At 34.5% G+C, this 19,680-nt stretch overlaps 1 protein-coding gene across 2 annotated transcripts in view; it reads right to left on the bottom strand.

The window, feature by feature from the left end:
• The window catches only part of Pepck1 (Phosphoenolpyruvate carboxykinase 1), a 242,230-nt gene continuing 222,550 nt past the window's right edge, over positions 1-19,680 (bottom strand). For both annotated transcript variants that reach the window (XM_069819981.1, XM_069819980.1), the window contains exons 2-12: positions 13,811-13,928; positions 11,726-11,871; positions 11,423-11,607; positions 9,884-10,151; positions 8,205-8,337; positions 7,862-8,075; positions 6,625-6,820; positions 5,542-5,740; positions 2,589-2,741; positions 2,241-2,441; positions 1-371 (exon numbers count right to left, since the gene is read on the bottom strand). In XM_069819981.1, the coding sequence (XP_069676082.1) occupies positions 267-371; positions 2,241-2,441; positions 2,589-2,741; positions 5,542-5,740; positions 6,625-6,820; positions 7,862-8,075; positions 8,205-8,337; positions 9,884-10,151; positions 11,423-11,607; positions 11,726-11,871; positions 13,811-13,928 (1,918 nt within the window). In that variant the 3' untranslated portion in view covers positions 1-266. The remainder of the gene's footprint in view (positions 372-2,240; positions 2,442-2,588; positions 2,742-5,541; positions 5,741-6,624; positions 6,821-7,861; positions 8,076-8,204; positions 8,338-9,883; positions 10,152-11,422; positions 11,608-11,725; positions 11,872-13,810; positions 13,929-19,680) is intronic.

The following is a 19,680-nucleotide window of genomic DNA, read 5'->3' as shown; positions in this document are numbered from 1 at the left end:
TTTTCCCCATGATATCCATGGATTTTGAAAGACTTTCAATTATTGTGACAAATCTTACATTACGTCAAAGAAATTAAATGTTACAACATTTGTTTTTCCCCCTAATTCTTCAACGCTGTACCAGGTCTTCTCTGCTGTTGACAATGTTGGTCAGTTGATAATGATGATTGATGATGATATAAGTAACTTATTTTTTTTTCATTAGCTTCTTGAAAGGTTATTTGTATGTGGTACACGAGATGCCGTTGTGATGGATCCAATGAAGCTTACATGTTCAACAACCTCTGCCTCATGGCAATGAGCTCTGATGCGATTGTAGGTGGTAGGTCTGCGCCCACTTGGTCTGAAAAGTATCGTTCAATGTCCTCCACCTGCAAAGAAAATAAATAAATTATTAACTTAGGCTGTTACTAAAATATTAGTTTTATCGGCAAACCATTAGCCAAATGACTAGAATGTTAGCATTCCATGCTGGAGTCCGTGTTCGAATCCCAGTGTGAGTTCATATGAAATTTATGGACAAAGACTGTTTGATGCAGCTTTTCGTGGAGTGCTTCCATTTTTCCCTGCCGGCTTTTAATCACAGACTCATTGCCATTGTGCACTGCAGGTAGTGTAATATAGAGGTAGAACATTTGAAACAATAATACTACATTAAGCAACGAGCCTATAATGATAGTAATTAAGACGCAAGTATGTTTGTTTATGAAACGAGCGCAAGCGAGTTTCATAATTTTCATACGTGCGTCTTAATTACCATTATAGGCAAGTTTCATACGACTTTTTATGCTCGACCATATTCCTAACTTGAAATTATTCAGAAATATTCATTTTATTTGTATCTGAGAGAAGATCGGAAGTGACCTTGTTCATAGCTCGAAATTGTGATGTGCGCAGACGCGAAAGTATTGATTTTTTCCGAGGAACAATAATGTCATTGACCTTGATGTAATGCAGAGAATATATAACCTGGAAATTGATTTAGAATTGAAAAACGAGATGACAAATTGAATTTATTTGAATATTATTTACAATTAACGCTAATTATTATAGTAACAGAACATAACCTTCTGCGACAGTATTGGATTTCCAGCCTCCGTGACGTTTCCCTCGTCTTTCGATTGCATATCCGAGATTAATCGAAAACCTGAACTTTAATGAATAGGTGTACTTTAATGACATGCATTAAAGGACTGCTACCAGGTGTATAATTACTACATTTCGGCATGGTCGAGCATAAATAATCTTAGGTACCAAAATAAAATTCGTGGTGCTACAGCCCTTTAAGGGCCCAAACCCACCAGCCAGCTGCTCTTAGCCTTATGCTGAAGCAAAAGTGGATGATCATCAACCAGTATGGAGGTATCGTGTGGTTAGCAAGATGATCTCCTCAGCTATTATAGCTGGCTTTTGTAATCGGATTTCGCTACCTATCATAACTCCCCAAGTTCATCACGATGCTGGGTGGGCACTGGTCCCATACACTGGCCGAAATTTCATGAGAAAATTTCTTCCCCCATCCTAACCAGGATGGCTTAGACCACAATGCAGGACAAGCTTAGGCACCAACCAAGCTTAGGTAGGAAAAAATGTATACTTTATATTAAAAGCAAAGATATCCTCTGATTGAGGTTCTGGCTGATCTGTACATCTATTATCAGGCAGTGCATCTGACTTGACGATATGTGTCAAAGGAAAAACAATTGTTTGTATGCATATGAAGTCTGACTAGTATAATATGTAGCTAGTCGGTGATGAATGCAATGAAGGGAGAAAGGAACTAGCCACCCTACCCCATTATCTCCTGACCTTCGGACAGTTGACTAAATAACAAGAGCAAAGAAATGGTGATTGGCTATTAGAGGTTCTTTTGACTCTTTCCATTATTGGAGAAAAATTAAGTTCCAGGATGGTATCGGAAGAATTACAGATTCCATAGTGTAAGACATTCTCAAAGTATAAAAACTTGTAAACATCCTGGACAGTAGTATAATCGCCTACATTTGGGCTTTCTTGATCTGATATATAAGACGGACACAGGTTGAAAGTTCTGTGATGCAACATCACATTAACGATGGATCAACCTTCATACTCTACATGGGATTCAAACTAACAACTATGGCTTCAAGCAATGTTTAAGTTAGAACTTTAAGTTACCTCCAGTCAAAAATAGATTAAGAACTTTCAATTTTATTTAATATTATTTGTCTAGTTAATATACTGCAAATAATATAGCTTACCTCTTGGAGCCAGAAGTCTTTGGGCAAGCTGAAGAGTTCGGTCATGTTGATGGGTTCTTCCAGACCATCCAGCCTTAGTGTTCCTTGCTTGGGGATGTACCCAATAGGAGTAGGATCAGCGATGTCTTCATTTTCTATCCTTCTGAAGATCCAGTCAAGGACGCGTGCGTTCTCTCCAAAACCAGGCCATAGGAACTTTCCCTACCAGAAAATAATCAATCATTAAACACTGTTCCTCGGTTTATATTTGGATATTATGATAGAAATGCTTATTAGGAATTTTTTTTTATATTTTTTATTGTCCTTCAGTGTCATGTTACAACAATATACAGTATTAATGTAACTCACCTGGGAATCCTTTCGGAACCAGTTAACGTGGAACACCTTAGGAAGATTACGGCAAGGTGTATCAGCCATACTCAGCCAGTGTGTCAGATACTGACCGAAGTTGTACCCAAAGAACGGCCTCATTGCAAATGGGTCGTGCATTATAACTTTTCCCTGTAAAAAAATGAATGGAAATATATAGTAAATTTTTACCTCAGATTTCATATACAACTATTATAAACACCTTAACCGTATAGAGCAAATGAATTCCAAATTACTTCATAACAATTTTAAAACCGTATCAAATTATCAAGTAAATGAAATCCAAATTACTTCATAACAATTTTAAAACCGTATCAAATTATCGAGCAAATGAAATCCAGTTTACTTCATAACAATTTTAAAACCCTATAAAATTATCGAGCAAATGAAGTCCAAATTACTTCATAATAATTTTAAAACCGTATCAAATTTTCAAGCAAATGAAATCCAAATTATTTCTTAACAATTTTAAAACCATATCAAATTATCGAGCAAATGAAGTCCAAATTACTTCTTAACAATTTTAAAACCGTATCAAATTATCAAGTAAATGAAATCCAAATTACTTCATAACAATTTTAAAGCCGTATCAAATTATTAAACAAATGAAGTACCAATTACTTCATAACAATTTTAAAACTATATGAAATTATCGAGCAAATGAAGTCCAAATTACTTCATAATAATTTTAAAACCGTATCAAATTTTCAAGCAAATGAAGTCCAAATTACTTCATAAAAATTTTAAAACCGTATCAAATCATCGAGCAAATGAAATCCAAATTACTTCATAACAATTTTAAAACCGTATCAAATTATTAAACAAATGAAGTACCAATTACTTCATAACAATTTTAAAACTGTATGAAATTATCGAGCAAATGAAGTCCAAATTACTTCATAATAATTTTAAAACCGTATCAAATTTTCAAGCAAATGAAGTCCAAATTACTTCATAAAAATTTTAAAACCGTATCAAATTATCGAGCAAATGAAATCCAAATTACTTCATAACAATTTTAAAACCGTATCAAATTATTAAACAAATGAAGTACCAATTACTTCATAACAATTTTAAAACTATATGAAATTATCGAGCAAATGAAGTCCAAATTACTTCATAATAATTTTAAAACCGTATCAAATTTTCAAGCAAATGAAGTCCAAATTACTTCATAAAAATTTTAAAACCGTATCAAATCATCGAGCAAATGAAATCCAAATTACTTCATAACAATTTTAAAACCGTATCAAATTATTAAACAAATGAAGTACCAATTACTTCATAACAATTTTAAAACTGTATGAAATTATCGAGCAAATGAAGTCCAAATTACTTCATAATAATTTTAAAACCGTATCAAATTTTCAAGCAAATGAAGTCCAAATTACTTCATAAAAATTTTAAAACCGTATCAAATTATCGAGCAAATGAAATCCAAATTACTTCATAACAATTTTAAAACCGTATCAAATTATTAAACAAATGAAGTACCAATTACTTCATAACAATTTTAAAACTATATGAAATTATCGAGCAAATGAAGTCCAAATTACTTCATAATAATTTTAAAACCGTATCAAATTTTCAAGCAAATGAAGTCCAAATTACTTCATAAAAATTTTAAAACAGTATCAAATTATCGAGCAAATGAAATCCAAATTACTTCATAACAATTTTAAAACCGTATCAAATTATCGAGCAAATGAAATCCAAATTACTTCATAACAATTTTAAAACCGTATCAAATTATTAAACAAATGAAGTACCAATTACTTCATAACAATTTTAAAACTGTATGAAATTATCGAGCAAATGAAGTCCAAATTACTTCACAACAATTTTAAAACCACATTAAATTGTCAAGCAAATGAAATCCAAATTACTTCACAACAATTTTAAAACCGTATCAAATTATCAAGCAACAGAAAAATTTGTTCCATATAATACAAAATTTCCTGTATGTTACACAATTTTTCAAATTATAGTCAGACATAAAAAGAATTTTAAATTACATATTGTCAGTGTGACATCAGTAATGTTTAAAAGTCTTAACTTTATGATTTGGATTTGTAGAGCTTTATTTCTTTTTATAATGATAGCATTAAAATGTAGCCATCATTCCTGAGATAGTAGACAAGTTTTATAGAACAGCCATTTCTCCTATAATGCGGTATATACGTTACTAAAAATCACTAAATTATGGAGTTTCTCACAACAGAAATTACAAAATAATAGGGACGAAATAAAGTTAGGGGCAAACTACTTGAAAAGTATAGTCTTTTACTATACTAAGAGAAACTATAATAAAACCAATAAAAAATGCTACGCAGTTAATATAGTATTTTATACCTGATGTTTAGAGTAGTGGCAGTACTGATTTAAAAATGGAGACTTGTGTAACAAAATATGAAGATTCCACTGCAAGAATGATGGATGTCATTTGGAATACATTTTGCAGGAGAAGCAATTGAAAGTCTGAAATGCTTAGCGCTCAAAGCTTAACTGTGATTTTCCGATCATTACTGGACAATGACTATCAGTGTTAGTGCCATATAACTCTCTATGTACATTCTATATGTCTTAAGCTATGCATTGACAGTCTTGGTTCATTTTCGACAAGAAAGTGACATCCATCTTTCTTGCAGTGGACACTTCATATGTAAATCAGTGTTTAAATGATGTCTTCAATGTTCAATGAACAATTTCTGTAGAACTGTTTTTGTATATTAATATTACATTATGTATTTTCGGTTAACTGACTTATGGCACACCCCGTATATTAAATTTTCTTGGAAGTATGTATAATGAAGCTTTGTGACAGCTTGTTATAAGTATACATGTTCTCCAGCTGCTTTGTACACAACTGAAACTTCGATCTCATATGAGGAAGGCTAAACTAGATGTAAAAATGTGGTGGATTTGTGAATACCTTATGCTCAGCAGCTGCTGTTGATTCAGATCTCATTGCTCCTCCAATGAACACTCCGTGCTGCCAGCTGAAAGCCTCGTATACCAGAGGCACTCCTGTAGGTCTGCGCCCACCAAACAGAACTGCATCGATAGGCACTCCTTCGGGATCCTCCCACGCGGGGTCAATGATTGGGCATTGCGATGCAGGTGAACAAAACCTGTAGAAAAGGAAGAGACTTTGTAAACAAAACAGTACTGACATTTTATTAAATTTATTACCCTATCCGTCTATCGACTTCCCACTCTACTCTCAGCAACAAAAGAGGAATTTAAAGCACTATATACCTTTTCCCTGCACATCTGGCGCCGCGCCTGTAACCCAGCCAGGTACCACCCGAATTAATAACAGAGGACTAAAGTACTGAACTTTAATTCAATTTTAAAATAAGTATACTGCTATTAAAATATTCTACGAAAATGATAAATTTGCTTTCCAAGAGAACAAGAGTAAGGTGGTCCACAGAAATGTTCTGACTTTAAAAAGTGGTCCCCACTTCAAAAAAGTTTGAGAAATGCTGTACTATGGCATTCAATAAGAACTGTAAATCAGTGCTCCTAGCTGTGACCAATGAAATCTTGTACTATGTAATACAGCTGCGATGGTTATATAAATCTGCAGTATTGAAAGTCTCGAAGTAGCCACATTTCTAATTTGTAGTAAACAATACAGCTCTAAACGTACGAAGAAAGGTGCTTCATAAAAATCCAAGTTGCAAGAGAAAAATATGGAACTCAGTGCTTTAGAGCATTACAAGAAGCCTGTGGGAGAGAAATCCTACCATACTGAACTATTGCAAGTTGGGTGGAAGCGAGGCATTCGCTTTCAATCAAGAGTTGACATCCGAAGAGCTTTAGATTGATCAGTGAGAGAGATATCCAGAAATGTTGCTGCAGATGGAGTCTGCCGTCTTCCAAGAATTTGGCAACGTATTGTTGACATGGCAGGAGACTATATTTACTTTTCGAATGCCCTAGTATTTTAAATTGATAGAAAAACAAGAGCCAATTAGTGTAGGACAGTTGGACACATGTCCCAACGTACCTCGAATTTGGATGTGCAGCAGGAGCGGTCCTATCCCAGGGCCTGCCTTGCCAGTCTGTAATTGTTACACCAGGCTCCAGTTCGTCCTCCATGCCCTCCCAGAACACGCCACCATCACTCGTTGCTGCCACATTTGTAAAGATGGTGTTGCGGAATACTGTCTTCATAGCATTTGGATTTGTTTTGTTTGATGTACCTGAAATACAAATTAAACTTTCAGCCCCTTGTTTTTCTATTTCTTATACTGTTTAATGGTTTACAATTCATGAAAGGAATATTTTGACTTCAGATTTATTAAATTTACACAAACAAAATTTGATAACACAATCTCAAGGGAAAAAATGGAACTCTCTGCATCATAATCCACAGTTAATTCCCGATTTACCACGAAAATCGTCTGTAGCTGCATTTAGATTGGCAACAGGCCATGATTGTTTGGCCAAACACCTGCACAGAATTGGAATATATCAGTCCCCTAACTGCCCATTGTGCAACTCAAACCAAGAAATGGATTCGGAACACCTCAAAATCTGTGCTTCATTGGCTGGTCATGATAATATCTTTGAAAAATATTGGAGTGCAAGAAGTCAAATGACTTTATTGTCAAATGCCTGGCATTAGAAATCAACAACATATTTTGGCTTCTGCAGATGTTTGAATCATATTTTTTTGCTTTAACCACAAAGAAATTAATACAGTATTAGGTCCTAATCTAACATCTATAAGAATTTAAACACCACTACAGTGCTCCTTGCAGCTACATGAATTGAAAGTATTTATTTTTTCCTGGATGAATTTTTCGTTAGCATTTATGAAAGGATATATATATATATATATACTAAATAATGAAATTTTAAATACTATTTTAGGACAGAATTTCTAGCTATTTCTTTGGTAGAATACCGTGAAAGAATTAAAATTTGCTACTGATATTGTGAATTATACATACGAGTATATATTATTTGAGCACTGTAATCTATCAGTATTTCCAAAATTAATAGTTGAAAAAATGAATTTCCAAATTTTATTGTACCAAAGTTATAGTAGTTCTAAAATATATTTCACTTATCTACAATAAAATTGACTGGAAATACAAATTTCTCGCTAATTATAAAAATGATCGAATAATTTAAGTTCAGAATGATAAACTTTTCTGAGATTGTATTCTATAAAACAGTGTGGAAGTACGAGTTCCTTTTGTTACAAGTTTTCTTATATATATAAAAAAAAAACAAACCTGGTGCTACTCCAAAGAAGCCGTTTTCAGGATTGATTGCCCTGAGTTGTCCATTCTTGTCAAACTTCATCCAGGCGATGTCATCGCCTACACACTCCACCTTGTAGCCTGGTAGTGAAGGGCACATCATAGCGAGATTCGTCTTGCCACATGCACTTGGGAATGCAGCTGCGATGTATCGTTTCTGGCCTGCAGGATTTGTGATTCCAAGGATCTGCAACAAGCAGAAAAATATTCTGAATGTTCTCTGAATTATGCCACCACTTTTCGTTTATAAACGCATATTTGAGTGTTTTGTAAAGTGGATTTGTACATTATACATATAACTGATATGGACTCTTACCAGCATGTGTTCTGCGAGCCAGCCTTCTCTCCTGGCTATCGTTGAACCAATTCGCAGAGCAAAGCATTTCTTGCCAAGCAGAGAGTTTCCACCATAGCCACTTCCATATGAGACAATTTCATTATTTTCTGGCCTGTAAAATGTTGAAAACCAATGTTACAAAAACAATGCAACGAAGTCCTCTGCATTGCAATGTCGATTATACGTCTTGATTACACAACTTTTAACACTATATCACTTAGGAATAAAAATATATATACGACTTCCTCGTATTAACTTGATTATACATCTTGATTACACAACTTCTAACACTATATCACTTAGGAATAAAAATATATATACGACTTTCTCATGTTAATTTGATTATACATATTGATTATACAACTTTAAACACTATATCACTTAGGAATAAAAATATATATACGACTTTCTCATGTTAATTTGATTATACATATTGATTATACAACTTTAAACACTATATCACTTAGGAATAAAAATATATATACGACTTCCTCGTATTAACTTGATTATACATCTTGATTACACAACTTCTAACACTATATCACTTAGGAATAAAAATATATATACGACTTTCTCATGTTAATTTGATTATACATATTGATTATACAACTTTAAACACTATATCACTTAGGAATAAAAATATATATACGACTTTCTCATGTTAATTTGATTATACATATTGATTATACAACTTTAAACACTATATCACTTAGGAATAAAAATATATATACGACTTCCTCGTATTAACTTGATTATACATCTTGATTACACAACTTCTAACACTATATCACTTAGGAATAAAAATATATATACGACTTTCTCATGTTAATTTGATTATACATATTGATTATACAACTTTAAACACTATATCACTTAGGAATAAAAATATATATACGACTTTCTCATGTTAATTTGATTATACATATTGATTATACAACTTTAAACACTATATCACTTAGGAATAAAAATATATATACGACTTTCTCATGTTAATTTGATTATACATATTGATTATACAACTTTAAACACTATATCACTTAGGAATAAAAAAATATATATATATATATATATATATATATATGACTTTCTCGTGTTAACTTGATTATACATCTTGATTACACAAACCTGTCAACTAAGATATTTTTAAACTTAGTTCAAGTTAACACGATATATATTATTCGTAAGTTTGATTATAGTAGGAATTTATATTTTCGGTACTTGCTAGAGTAATCATGAAAAAAAAAATATCAGAAGAGTAACCTTACTACAAAATCAACTCACATCTAGTTTACCCAGTCTAAGCTCTCCAACTCCCATTAAGCTTAATGTCTGTTATTAATTGCACTAATCTCCAAATTACCATGGTAACCTCCTCAATGAATCGGTTATTTCGAAAAGTAACATATTCAGTTCTGTGCAGACTATTTCAGTAGCATTTATCACATTAATCAAACTAAAGATCTGTTTCTTATTCATTTCTATAAGTGAAATGTGATTTATTTTCTGATTTTTAACAATAATATGTTACAGGAATGAATAAAAAGCACTATGGTTGTAAAAAGTAACATGCGCGAAAATGTCACATGTAACGTTTTCGAAATAACCGAGTCATTTGAAGTAGAGTATATGATTTCTAACATATTTAGTGAATTGGTTACCTGTGAAGGATAATTGTTCTTTCAGGATCGCATGGCCATCCGCTGTAGGCATGGTTTACGGGTCCCAAGTTGACCGGACTCCCAACAGAATGCAGACATTTCACGAAGTCGGCTCCTTGCGCCAAGGCCTCCAACACAGGTACACCCATGCGAGTCATGATACGCATCGAGCTCACGACGTACGGCGAGTCGGTGAGCTCAATACCAATCTTGGACAACGGAGAGCCTACTGGACCCATGCTGAAAGGGACAACGTACATCGTGCGACCTGCAACACAACATGCAGATGGAATTTCAGCCTTGTCACCTGTGGTGAGTTGTGTTCTGTCTTTTATTTTAGATAGGAATGTCTGTTGAAACTAATAATGTGTTTGAAATATGTAGAAAAATACTTCATTGTCTGCAGGTGCAATGTTTAAATCTTTTTAAGCCATTACGATGACAAAGTTGCTGTGAATTTGTGATAGTACTCAGTTCTTAATGTCGTTACTAAAAGAAGAACCTTCGAAGCGTTAATTTATTTTTTTGTTGTATTTACAGCTATTGTTATTAGGCCTTGCAAGTTAGAATTCCCACACAGAAACTTGTTGCTATAGAAACCAATCTTCATAACATAAAACTGTACTGAAATATACCCATTACAGTACACTTATTGTTTACTTAGTTACCATTACAGTATTGTTTTGCGAAGGCTTTGGAATAATATTAATGCTTTTCATTGTTTTCAAACCATGTATTTAGATAAAAAATTTCCAATATTTTGAAATTGCTTAGTAATTCAATCTCGAAAGCATTTCATTCTGGCAGTGTCCTGTGAGAGGATCGATGTTAAATTCGTAAAGTGATACCTCTGTATCATAAATACAATGGGTAGAATCACAGCCTCATAGATTAATCTCTGGATTTTATACAACACGTTAACAGTAGTAACTGGACACATGTACTCGAGTTGCATAATGTTCATCAAGATTAACTCTTGTATCTGAGTTTACTGTAATTAGATTTGCGTACTAATAATAATATAGTAATATTTTTTAATAAAAAAAAGCCGCCCTAAATAAGGGTTCGAATAGATCGGCCTACTAATCAATTCATAAAGAATAATCAGGAAAAAGAAATCATTAAGATGAATGATATGAAAACATAGGAAATCATTTACAGTAAAAGTTTGTTGGGTACAAATGATTACTAATTATAGCTAAGGATGATTTTAACACATGAGATCCTATGGCATCAATCGTTGCATCAGAAATTTTAAATTGTTTAAGTTGATTTAAAGTTTCTCGTGGGATCGTGCCACGGGCACCGAACATGAGCCCAAAAACTGTGGTATTGTGCTTCAAGATGCTGACAAGGCTCATATATGACTTGTTTTTCACGACACACCTCTTGTGGCTGTTGCTCGTGCATCTCGAAACGGATTGTGGGATAAAAAATGACATCCTTATCCTTCTGCCGATCAATTATGATGATATCAGCACATCTAGTAGAGCCATCATGATTTTGACAAGTATTAGCCTTTCTGATCTGTAAAATTACCTCTCATGCAACCGGGAAATCGTAGCCTGATTGCCTTGTCCATGTCATCAGGTGACATCCAGTTGCCAAGGGTTCCTTTAACTCCAGGTCTTGGTGAGGGTATTGTTTCATGGCGATCATTGGTGCAGATGAATGTTCGGCTTTCAACACGTGCTACGTCAGCAGGATTAGTGCGGGCCAACCAACTGTTAAAAAGATATAACCAAAATACTGTCAGGAAAAACTTGCATATTATGTGTAGGCTAGAATATGTTGGTTTTTCTTACATGCGCGTTTTGGTTTAAATTTAAAGGGTGAACTTACCAGTTCTCGTATTTAGGTAATGGCTGTATAGTCCCTTGCTGCAACATGAGCCTCAGGAGGAAAGAGTTCTCAGCGTCAGAGCCATCACAGATGTGAATGCTGTCTGGCTCGCACAGCGATACATTTTCCTCCACGTATGCGCGTACCTGAGTACAAGACAGTGAGAGATTAAAATGGGAAAACTCTGAATACAAAATTATCTCAGACAGAGTTAAGGAAATTCTCATATTTTTATTTGATTTTATGCTCGACCATTCCGAAATATGGTAATTATACACCTGGTAGCAGTCCTTTAATGGACCTCATTAAAGTACACCTATTCAATAAAGTTCAGGTTTTCCAATCAGAAAACACCACTGTAGCAATATGAAAGCGCAAGTATCGATTGTTATCGGATATGCAATCGAAAGACAACTAGCGAAACGTCACGGAGGCTGGAAATCCAATACTGTCGCAGAAGGTTATGTTCTGTTACTATAATAATTAGCGTTAATTGTAAATAATATTCAAATAAATTCAATTTGTCATCTCGTTTTTCAATGTCTAAATCAATTTCCAGGTTATATCAAGATTTATATCATTTTACTCTCTAGATTATATCAAGGTCAATGACATTTGTTCCTCGGAAAAAAAAAAAACAATACTTTCGCGTCTGCGCACATCTCACAATTTACGAGATACTGCACAAGGTCACTTCCGCTCCCCAGTCAGATAAGAATAATATGAATACTTATGAATAATTTCAAGTTAGAAATATGGTCGAGCATAAAAAGTCGTATGAAACTTGCCTATAATGGTAATTAAGACGCTCGTATGAAAATTATGAAACTCGCTTGCGCTCGTTTCATAAACATACTCGCGTCTTAATTACTACCATTATAGGTTCGTTGCATAATGTACTATTAAGAAACATGTGCTTTGGCGAGTTCAGTGGGCGGTTTCAGTAGTGTATAGACAAAATCAGTTCCCATTCCAATGTTCACAGTAGCAGCACGAATGACACAGTGGATGGAGGGGAGGTGGGGGAGAAGGCAGCACACCTCAAAAGAGTAATGTGCCCTTGAATAACACGTGGCACAGCCAGTGTACTCAATGTTTTGACAAAGTTAATGAATGTGATATTTTAAAAAAAGTAATATTCTGTGTGCAGAGGGTGATCATACGTCCCGATTAATCGGAATTGTCCCATTTTTGAGCCTTGAAAAACCTATCCCGACTTTTTTTTTTTTTCAATAAACAGGCTTTTGTCTCGATTTTTGGAGTAACATTGCAAGTTATAAACTTTTTACAAGTGTGCCGATAAATTTTACCTATAATACTTGCATACTGTCACATGGAAGATATTTCTCTATACTATAGATTGTATCTATTAATGGCAATATTTAGGTTGGTACTACCTGTTGTTTATATCGATAGAACGATAATATTCGAGATTTGTTACCGTTGCCAAGTTCAGCTAGGGTTTTAATCAATTTAATTGGTGTTTATAGTGAACATTAGAACTGCGTTTTACACCTTGCAACAATGCCAAAGAGGCGATGTAAATTTAAAGAAGAAAATTTCTTTGTTTTAGAGCTACGACAAATAACTATTTAGCTAAATATAACTGCAATTATTTTTTATTGAAATTTACTTGCAAAACCTGAATGCAATAACAACTTCTGCTAAATATGATTGGAGTAAAGAAACTTAATTTCTGACTTTAGCTAAATATTAATGAATTCGAAAGTGCATTTAATTTATTCTTATTGCTGTAATATTATTTTTTAACAAGTGTAATTTCAAATTATTAACATTTGTTCCTTCTTTTAGTGTTATTTACGTTTCATTTCGGTGTATCCGTCTAATGATTAAATTTAAATAAAATAAATATTGTATGTTAGAAAAACATGGAGTCCCACTTTTTCCGTAAAGAAAGTGATTAAAGTTCCACTTTCACTCAAAGAAATGATGGTCATCCTATATGTGCACAAGAAAAAATTATTGCCGAATCAACTCCAGAATTATTATGATTCTTATATGCATCATAAAACCATAATATTACGTGTTATGGATTTTTTGTGCTTAAAATATGACCTGACTTACCTTGGGAGTGAGAGAATGAAGGTTGCCATGGGAGACGTTAACTCCACGCAGGTGGTTGTAGAGACCCACGTTAGGCTGGGATAAAGACTTGGCATACCGGGATACTGATGCTGCACATCTGCAAAGAAAGAAATTATCTCGTAGTATGGTTGTATTATGACTCCGTTGGCTATAATAAGTTATCAATTGAGGCTATGTGCGGGGAATAACAAGTGCGCTGCCAACTTTACCTCTGAAATATGTTGTCAGGTTAGAATTTTTAAACAGACTGTACCAAATTAGTACGAAGTTCTTAATTGAAAATGTTAGCGTACAGGTAACATATTATTTACTAGTGAGAAGTGTAAACCATGACGATGTGTTTTTATGTTGGGATGAAGTTAAAGGTGACTCTTGTTGAGGTTAGCTTTGATAGTAGGTAGCCATAAATAACCATTTCACACTTTCGTAATACCAAACAATATTGATAGGAAAGTGTCAAAATGCTGAAGTACATAGGGAATATAATAAAAATATAATACTTTATCAAATAAGTATTAAAAATGCTGATCAGTTTGAAATATATAGTGACTAAATATGATAAAACTGTATTCTCACTTACAATTCAATTAACCAGTGAGGAGCAAAACCTGACATGTCACTTTTCAAAAAATGCTACAAATATGTGTGACTGTAATAAACAAATGTTTTTTGTGGTGAAATTTGATAAGAATCTATAGTAAATATATATATTTAATATTTCACCACAGAAAATATTTTGTTCGTTATAGAGATGTAAGTTTTTGACGTGTATTTTCTGAAAATGGATATGTCATGTTTTGAAAGTTCACTCCTCAGATATTCTTGAAGAGAAAAATAAGAATAATCATTTATAATAACACCTAAATTGTTGTCCACATCTGTGGAGTAACGGTGGCCCGGGTTCGATTCCCGGTCGGGGCAAGTTTTCCCTCAACACAATATGAGCAAATGCTGGGTAACTTTCGGTGTTGGACCCCGGATTCATTTCACCGGCATTATCACCTTCATCTCATTCAGACGCTAAATAACCTGAGATGTTGATAAAGCGTCGTAAAATAACCTACCAAAATAAAAATAAATAAAACCTAAGTTGTTGGTATACAAAAAAATTCTTCTTCATACCTATTTAATATTATATATCAAAATAATTATATAATAATAAAAATAGGCTATATCACATAAATTTTAGCGAAATATGATGGCCGTCTACACTAGTATTCAATCGATTTTGTGATCATAAAATAACAGTTGAATCTGACAAGTTACTATGACAACACACAAGCACACACGTGGTTGAAAACAAAAGCGAGGACGCACCTATGCCCTTATATTATTCAAACCTGGCAATTCGTTCAAGAATCTTCATGTCTGGCAGTACACACGAAGATGAGGGCCGCTTGTACCTGGTCGATCAGGACATGACGAAAACAAAGGAAGCAGATGACAGCTCGTTGAGAGATAACTGTCCGCTGACCCTTGAGTTGATACCTGCACTTACTAGTCATTATCCCGCTTGCTGACTGGGGCGGGAAAGAATGCTCTACCCTCCCCCCTTCACCCCCAAACTAGAGAAAACCCTCGCACTACATTGACGTCAATGCGGGCTTCTCAAAGAGCTTATCGATCGAGGCTCGAAGCGGCTCTCTCGTGTTTAGAAAGCCCGTTCTATAGTTCATTACCCCTTATTATTGTATTATTTCTGAAAACCCAGTCTTCGGTGCTATGGATAGCTTTTCTTTTAATCGTAGGTGCATAACCCGGTGCCAGTTCCGCTCCTTGGGCGGCAACGAGTCCGCACCATGAAAGTGTTTTCCGACAACCAGCAATAATCATATTTTCACCAAATTTGAATACATTTCACCGCTAGTCTATCTCGTCACGCTAGTATCGTAAATGTCTTTCGATGATAAATACTGTCATAAAGCGATCAGTGTTATTGTCAATATGAGACACAATAGAGAGAATCACGGAGAACAAAGGCTTGTAACTTCAAAGTCGCATGGAAGGCACATTCATGAGTTTCAATGTCACTTCGGACATGGTTGTTTGTTCGTTGTCAGTTTGATGTCCTGGGTTGTCTTAAAGACCCTCAGTCATGCTGATCCTACGTTACGGGTTCCCACCATGTGTATCCGTCTATTTTAGTACGTTATTTTACGACGCTTTATCAACAGCTCAGGTTATTTAGCGTCTGAATGAGGTGAAGGTGATAATGCCGGTGAAATGAGTCCGGAGTCCAGCACCGAAAGTTACCCAGCATTTGCTCATATTGGGTTGAGGGAAAACCCCGGAAAAAACCTCAACCAGGTAACTTGCCCCGACCGGGAATCGAACCCGGGCCACCTGGTTTCACGGCCAGACGCGCTGACCGTTACTCCACAGGTGTGGACTGTATCCGTCTAATAATACGTTCAAAATGTCCAGAAATGAGCCAAATGTAAAACAACGAAAAGGTATGAAAATCCTCGATACAAAAATAATTTAAAGATGGTTAAAAAGTATGCAAGATGGAGCGAAAATAAGAACGCGTTTGGCGTAATTCAACTGAACTATGTACTAGAAATTAGGCCATTAACCTGCAGGAGATCAGTAACCTTTGTGATGATTTTGATAATCATAGTTTTAATAAAAGTGTGTGGAATATCATTGTAGAATACGTACTGTATATAACTTAATTTCAGGCAACTTAACATCAGTGCATGCCGGGTAATAGGCCTATAATTTTGTAACAATAATTATTATAGCATACCTAGTACAATATGATTAATTTAATCTAGTCGCTTGTCTTGACATGTAATGATTTCTATTTATGAAACATCCATAAATAACATTCTTCCAGTAGCTACAGACGGTAAAAAATTTGTAGAAACTAATATAAAACTAAAATTTATATCTATAAGCGTATTTATTTATCCGTTTTTACTCACATTAATGTTAATGGTAGACCTACATTTCGATAGTTGTAAAAATAAAATATTTTGTTTTAAACCGCAAAGCTTGTATCACTATAAAAATCCCGAAAACTTTCTCTGCAACATCGCAATAGAGAAAAATTCTACAGTGAAGTCCTCATTTATTTATTTTTTGCGTATTTTATTAGTAATAGATTATTTTACACATGTCTGAAGACATTAGGATCTAAACTTGTAGTGGAATTCCTCTCATTAAAGGACCAAATGAACGTATTTAATGGGTAACAAAAGCGAATCGCTAAAGTCTACAATACCAACATTTAGGAGAGGAATTTCATACTGCGATAGACTTGAGCGATTCGCTTTTGTTACCCAACGAAACGCTGATATTTAAATACATTCAATTGTTCGTTTAATGAAACTCTGATTGAAGTTTCGAGATTATTTGTAACTCCTAATTTTGAAAGGCCATTTCCATCCCTGTCACTTTCCAAACATGAGGGTAAGGTATTTCCAATTGAAAATCAGGTAGCAAGATGCCCATTCATACCGATAGGTATTTCAAGGTCTTCTCGTCGCGTTGTCCAGGTCTTCGAAGAGATTGAAAAGAGGATTGTGTGAGCAGTTGAATACAATTTTAAAGCTTCTTGTTAAGAATTATGTTCACTTGGGTATTTGAGCTAATAAATTGAATTAATATAATCAGAAAATGATTGTTATTGTATCATTAATTTCCATTGAAAACTTCGTGTTAAGTTAACATTCTTATTTTAGGCCTACTTGCTTAGTCTGTTGTGTTATATTCATTTCAGAGCACATTGTCAGGACCTGCCAAAATATTATTTCGCTTTATTAGCTACAAGTTTAACTTCTGTATTTCTCGAAGTCATTCTGCTAGAGATAGAGACTGCTTGGACAAAAATATATATATCCTTCGCCTTTATATTTTGGATATTCAACTTATATCTGTATATTACGAATAGAAGGAATTTTTCCTCGCATACGTTTCTGTCCTTGTACACTTGACGTTCAAGTGTAAAAGCTCTAGGCTATTTTTAGTGAAAGGAGAGAAAATATTTCAAGAATCTTCAAAGATAGATATTAATGTACAAGTTTGAAGAACCAACCTGGCTGAGGTTTTTATTTGCATAACAGAATATATTTAGAACTAGAACTAGCCCTTGTATAAAATGTTTATACAAATGTAATAAATTATTAATGTTACGATATGAAGAGTTCGCGGAAAAAACGATGAATGTCACATTTCTGTTAAGGATTAGATAATGATGTAGTGCTGTTTCTATAGAAAATAAAGTAAAGGATTACTGTTTTCGTGGTGATAATTCTCCTTTTTACCATTTTTCATAACAACATTAAATTTCGTAGTAATGCACTGAATTAGATAATGACCATCAACCTTACCAAAACTGTGACATTCATCGTTTTTCCCGCGAACTCTTCATATTATAAGTTAAATAAAAGGTAAAAGGTAAAGGTATCCCCGTAACATGCCATGAAGGCACTTGGGGGACATGGAGGTAGAGCCCCATGCTTTCCATGACCTCGGCACTAGAATGAGGTGGTGTGGTCGGTACCACGCTCTGGCCGCCTTTTACCCCCGGGAAAGACCCGGTACTCAATTTTATAGGAGGCTGAGTGAACCTCGGGGCCGTTCTGAAAGTTTGGCAACGAGAAAAAATCCTGTCGCCACCTGGGATCGAACCCCGGACATTATAAGTTAAATACTTGTAAATATATATGAGTGCTCGGGAAAAGTGACACAAGTCAGTTTCCACAAACCTTTTTTGATAATTTGACAACTTACACTGGTTTATGTCGATTTGATTTTTTTCTGTATGAATTATTGTAATGGGAGGAATACCTATGTATTTTTTTCCAAGCGAGCAAATGTTCCGTAAGTTGTCAATAAATTATCAAAAGAGGTTTGCGGAAACTGACTTGTGTCATTTTTCCCGAGCATTGCAGATATATATTTTATAAAAATGGTGCTTCGTACACGCATATGGGAACGTTTTATTGAAAGTCCTTTCAGAGAAATGACAATAATCACCTCATTAAGTAGAAGTTTGTTAAATTACATTAACGAACGCATTTTTACAGATTTTATTTGGAAACTCGTTAAATCAACCCTCATCGCCGAATTTATCTGCTACGCACCCTGATTTCTGCCCCAACGAACAAAGTTTCTATGAATAACTGGGAACGCTTACAACTTCCACCTCTCTCAGCCGTAAACTTGCTGATGCAAACGACAATCTAGAGTTACGAAATGTACATCAACCTATTCCATAAATAATTATGACTCAGACATTTTTGGAGACATTAAACTTGGTGACTTTAGAGTAAAAGTTGTGTTTCATATGTAAGCTTCTCGACGAATTAACTCTTCAATCTTATGTACAGTACAAACAAAATCCGTCCAGTAATTTAGAAGAAAACAAACAGATGTTGTACCAAAAACATTTTTTGGGTTTGTATCTTGGGGTTGCTGAAAAACAGGTGTTTTCGAAAAAAAAATCTAAATCATTTTTACAGCATCATAATTTCTACATATTTTCAAATATTATAATAAGAAATTAAAAAGAAAATGAACATAATATTTCGCAGTTGTGTGTACGAATGCCGGTACTAATGTAACATGTTCTCGTATTTAGTCACTTTTATTGTAACTCCGAGAAGAATGTACAGAACATACATTTCATAGTCTTAACCCGAGAGCTGATATGCAGTACATATTTGTGTTGGAGGGTGTAGCCGACGGGGAAAGTACGTCGAAACGCCCTATCTTATCACAGGTTCGCCGCCAGCTGACGCTGGAATTGGCTTGGTCAAAGCAGTGACGTACGGCTGTAATATTTTGTTGCATTGACCCACTGAAGTCTGGAAGAGATACGCGAAACCGTGCGTCCTTCGACT

The sequence above is a fragment of the Periplaneta americana genome, chromosome 3 (assembly GCF_040183065.1).
Source record: "Periplaneta americana isolate PAMFEO1 chromosome 3, P.americana_PAMFEO1_priV1, whole genome shotgun sequence".
In the NCBI taxonomy this organism is placed as follows: domain Eukaryota; kingdom Metazoa; phylum Arthropoda; class Insecta; order Blattodea; family Blattidae; genus Periplaneta; species Periplaneta americana.
The sequence above is the reverse complement of the archived record's forward strand: the minus strand, read 5'-3'. Positions and strand labels throughout refer to the sequence as shown.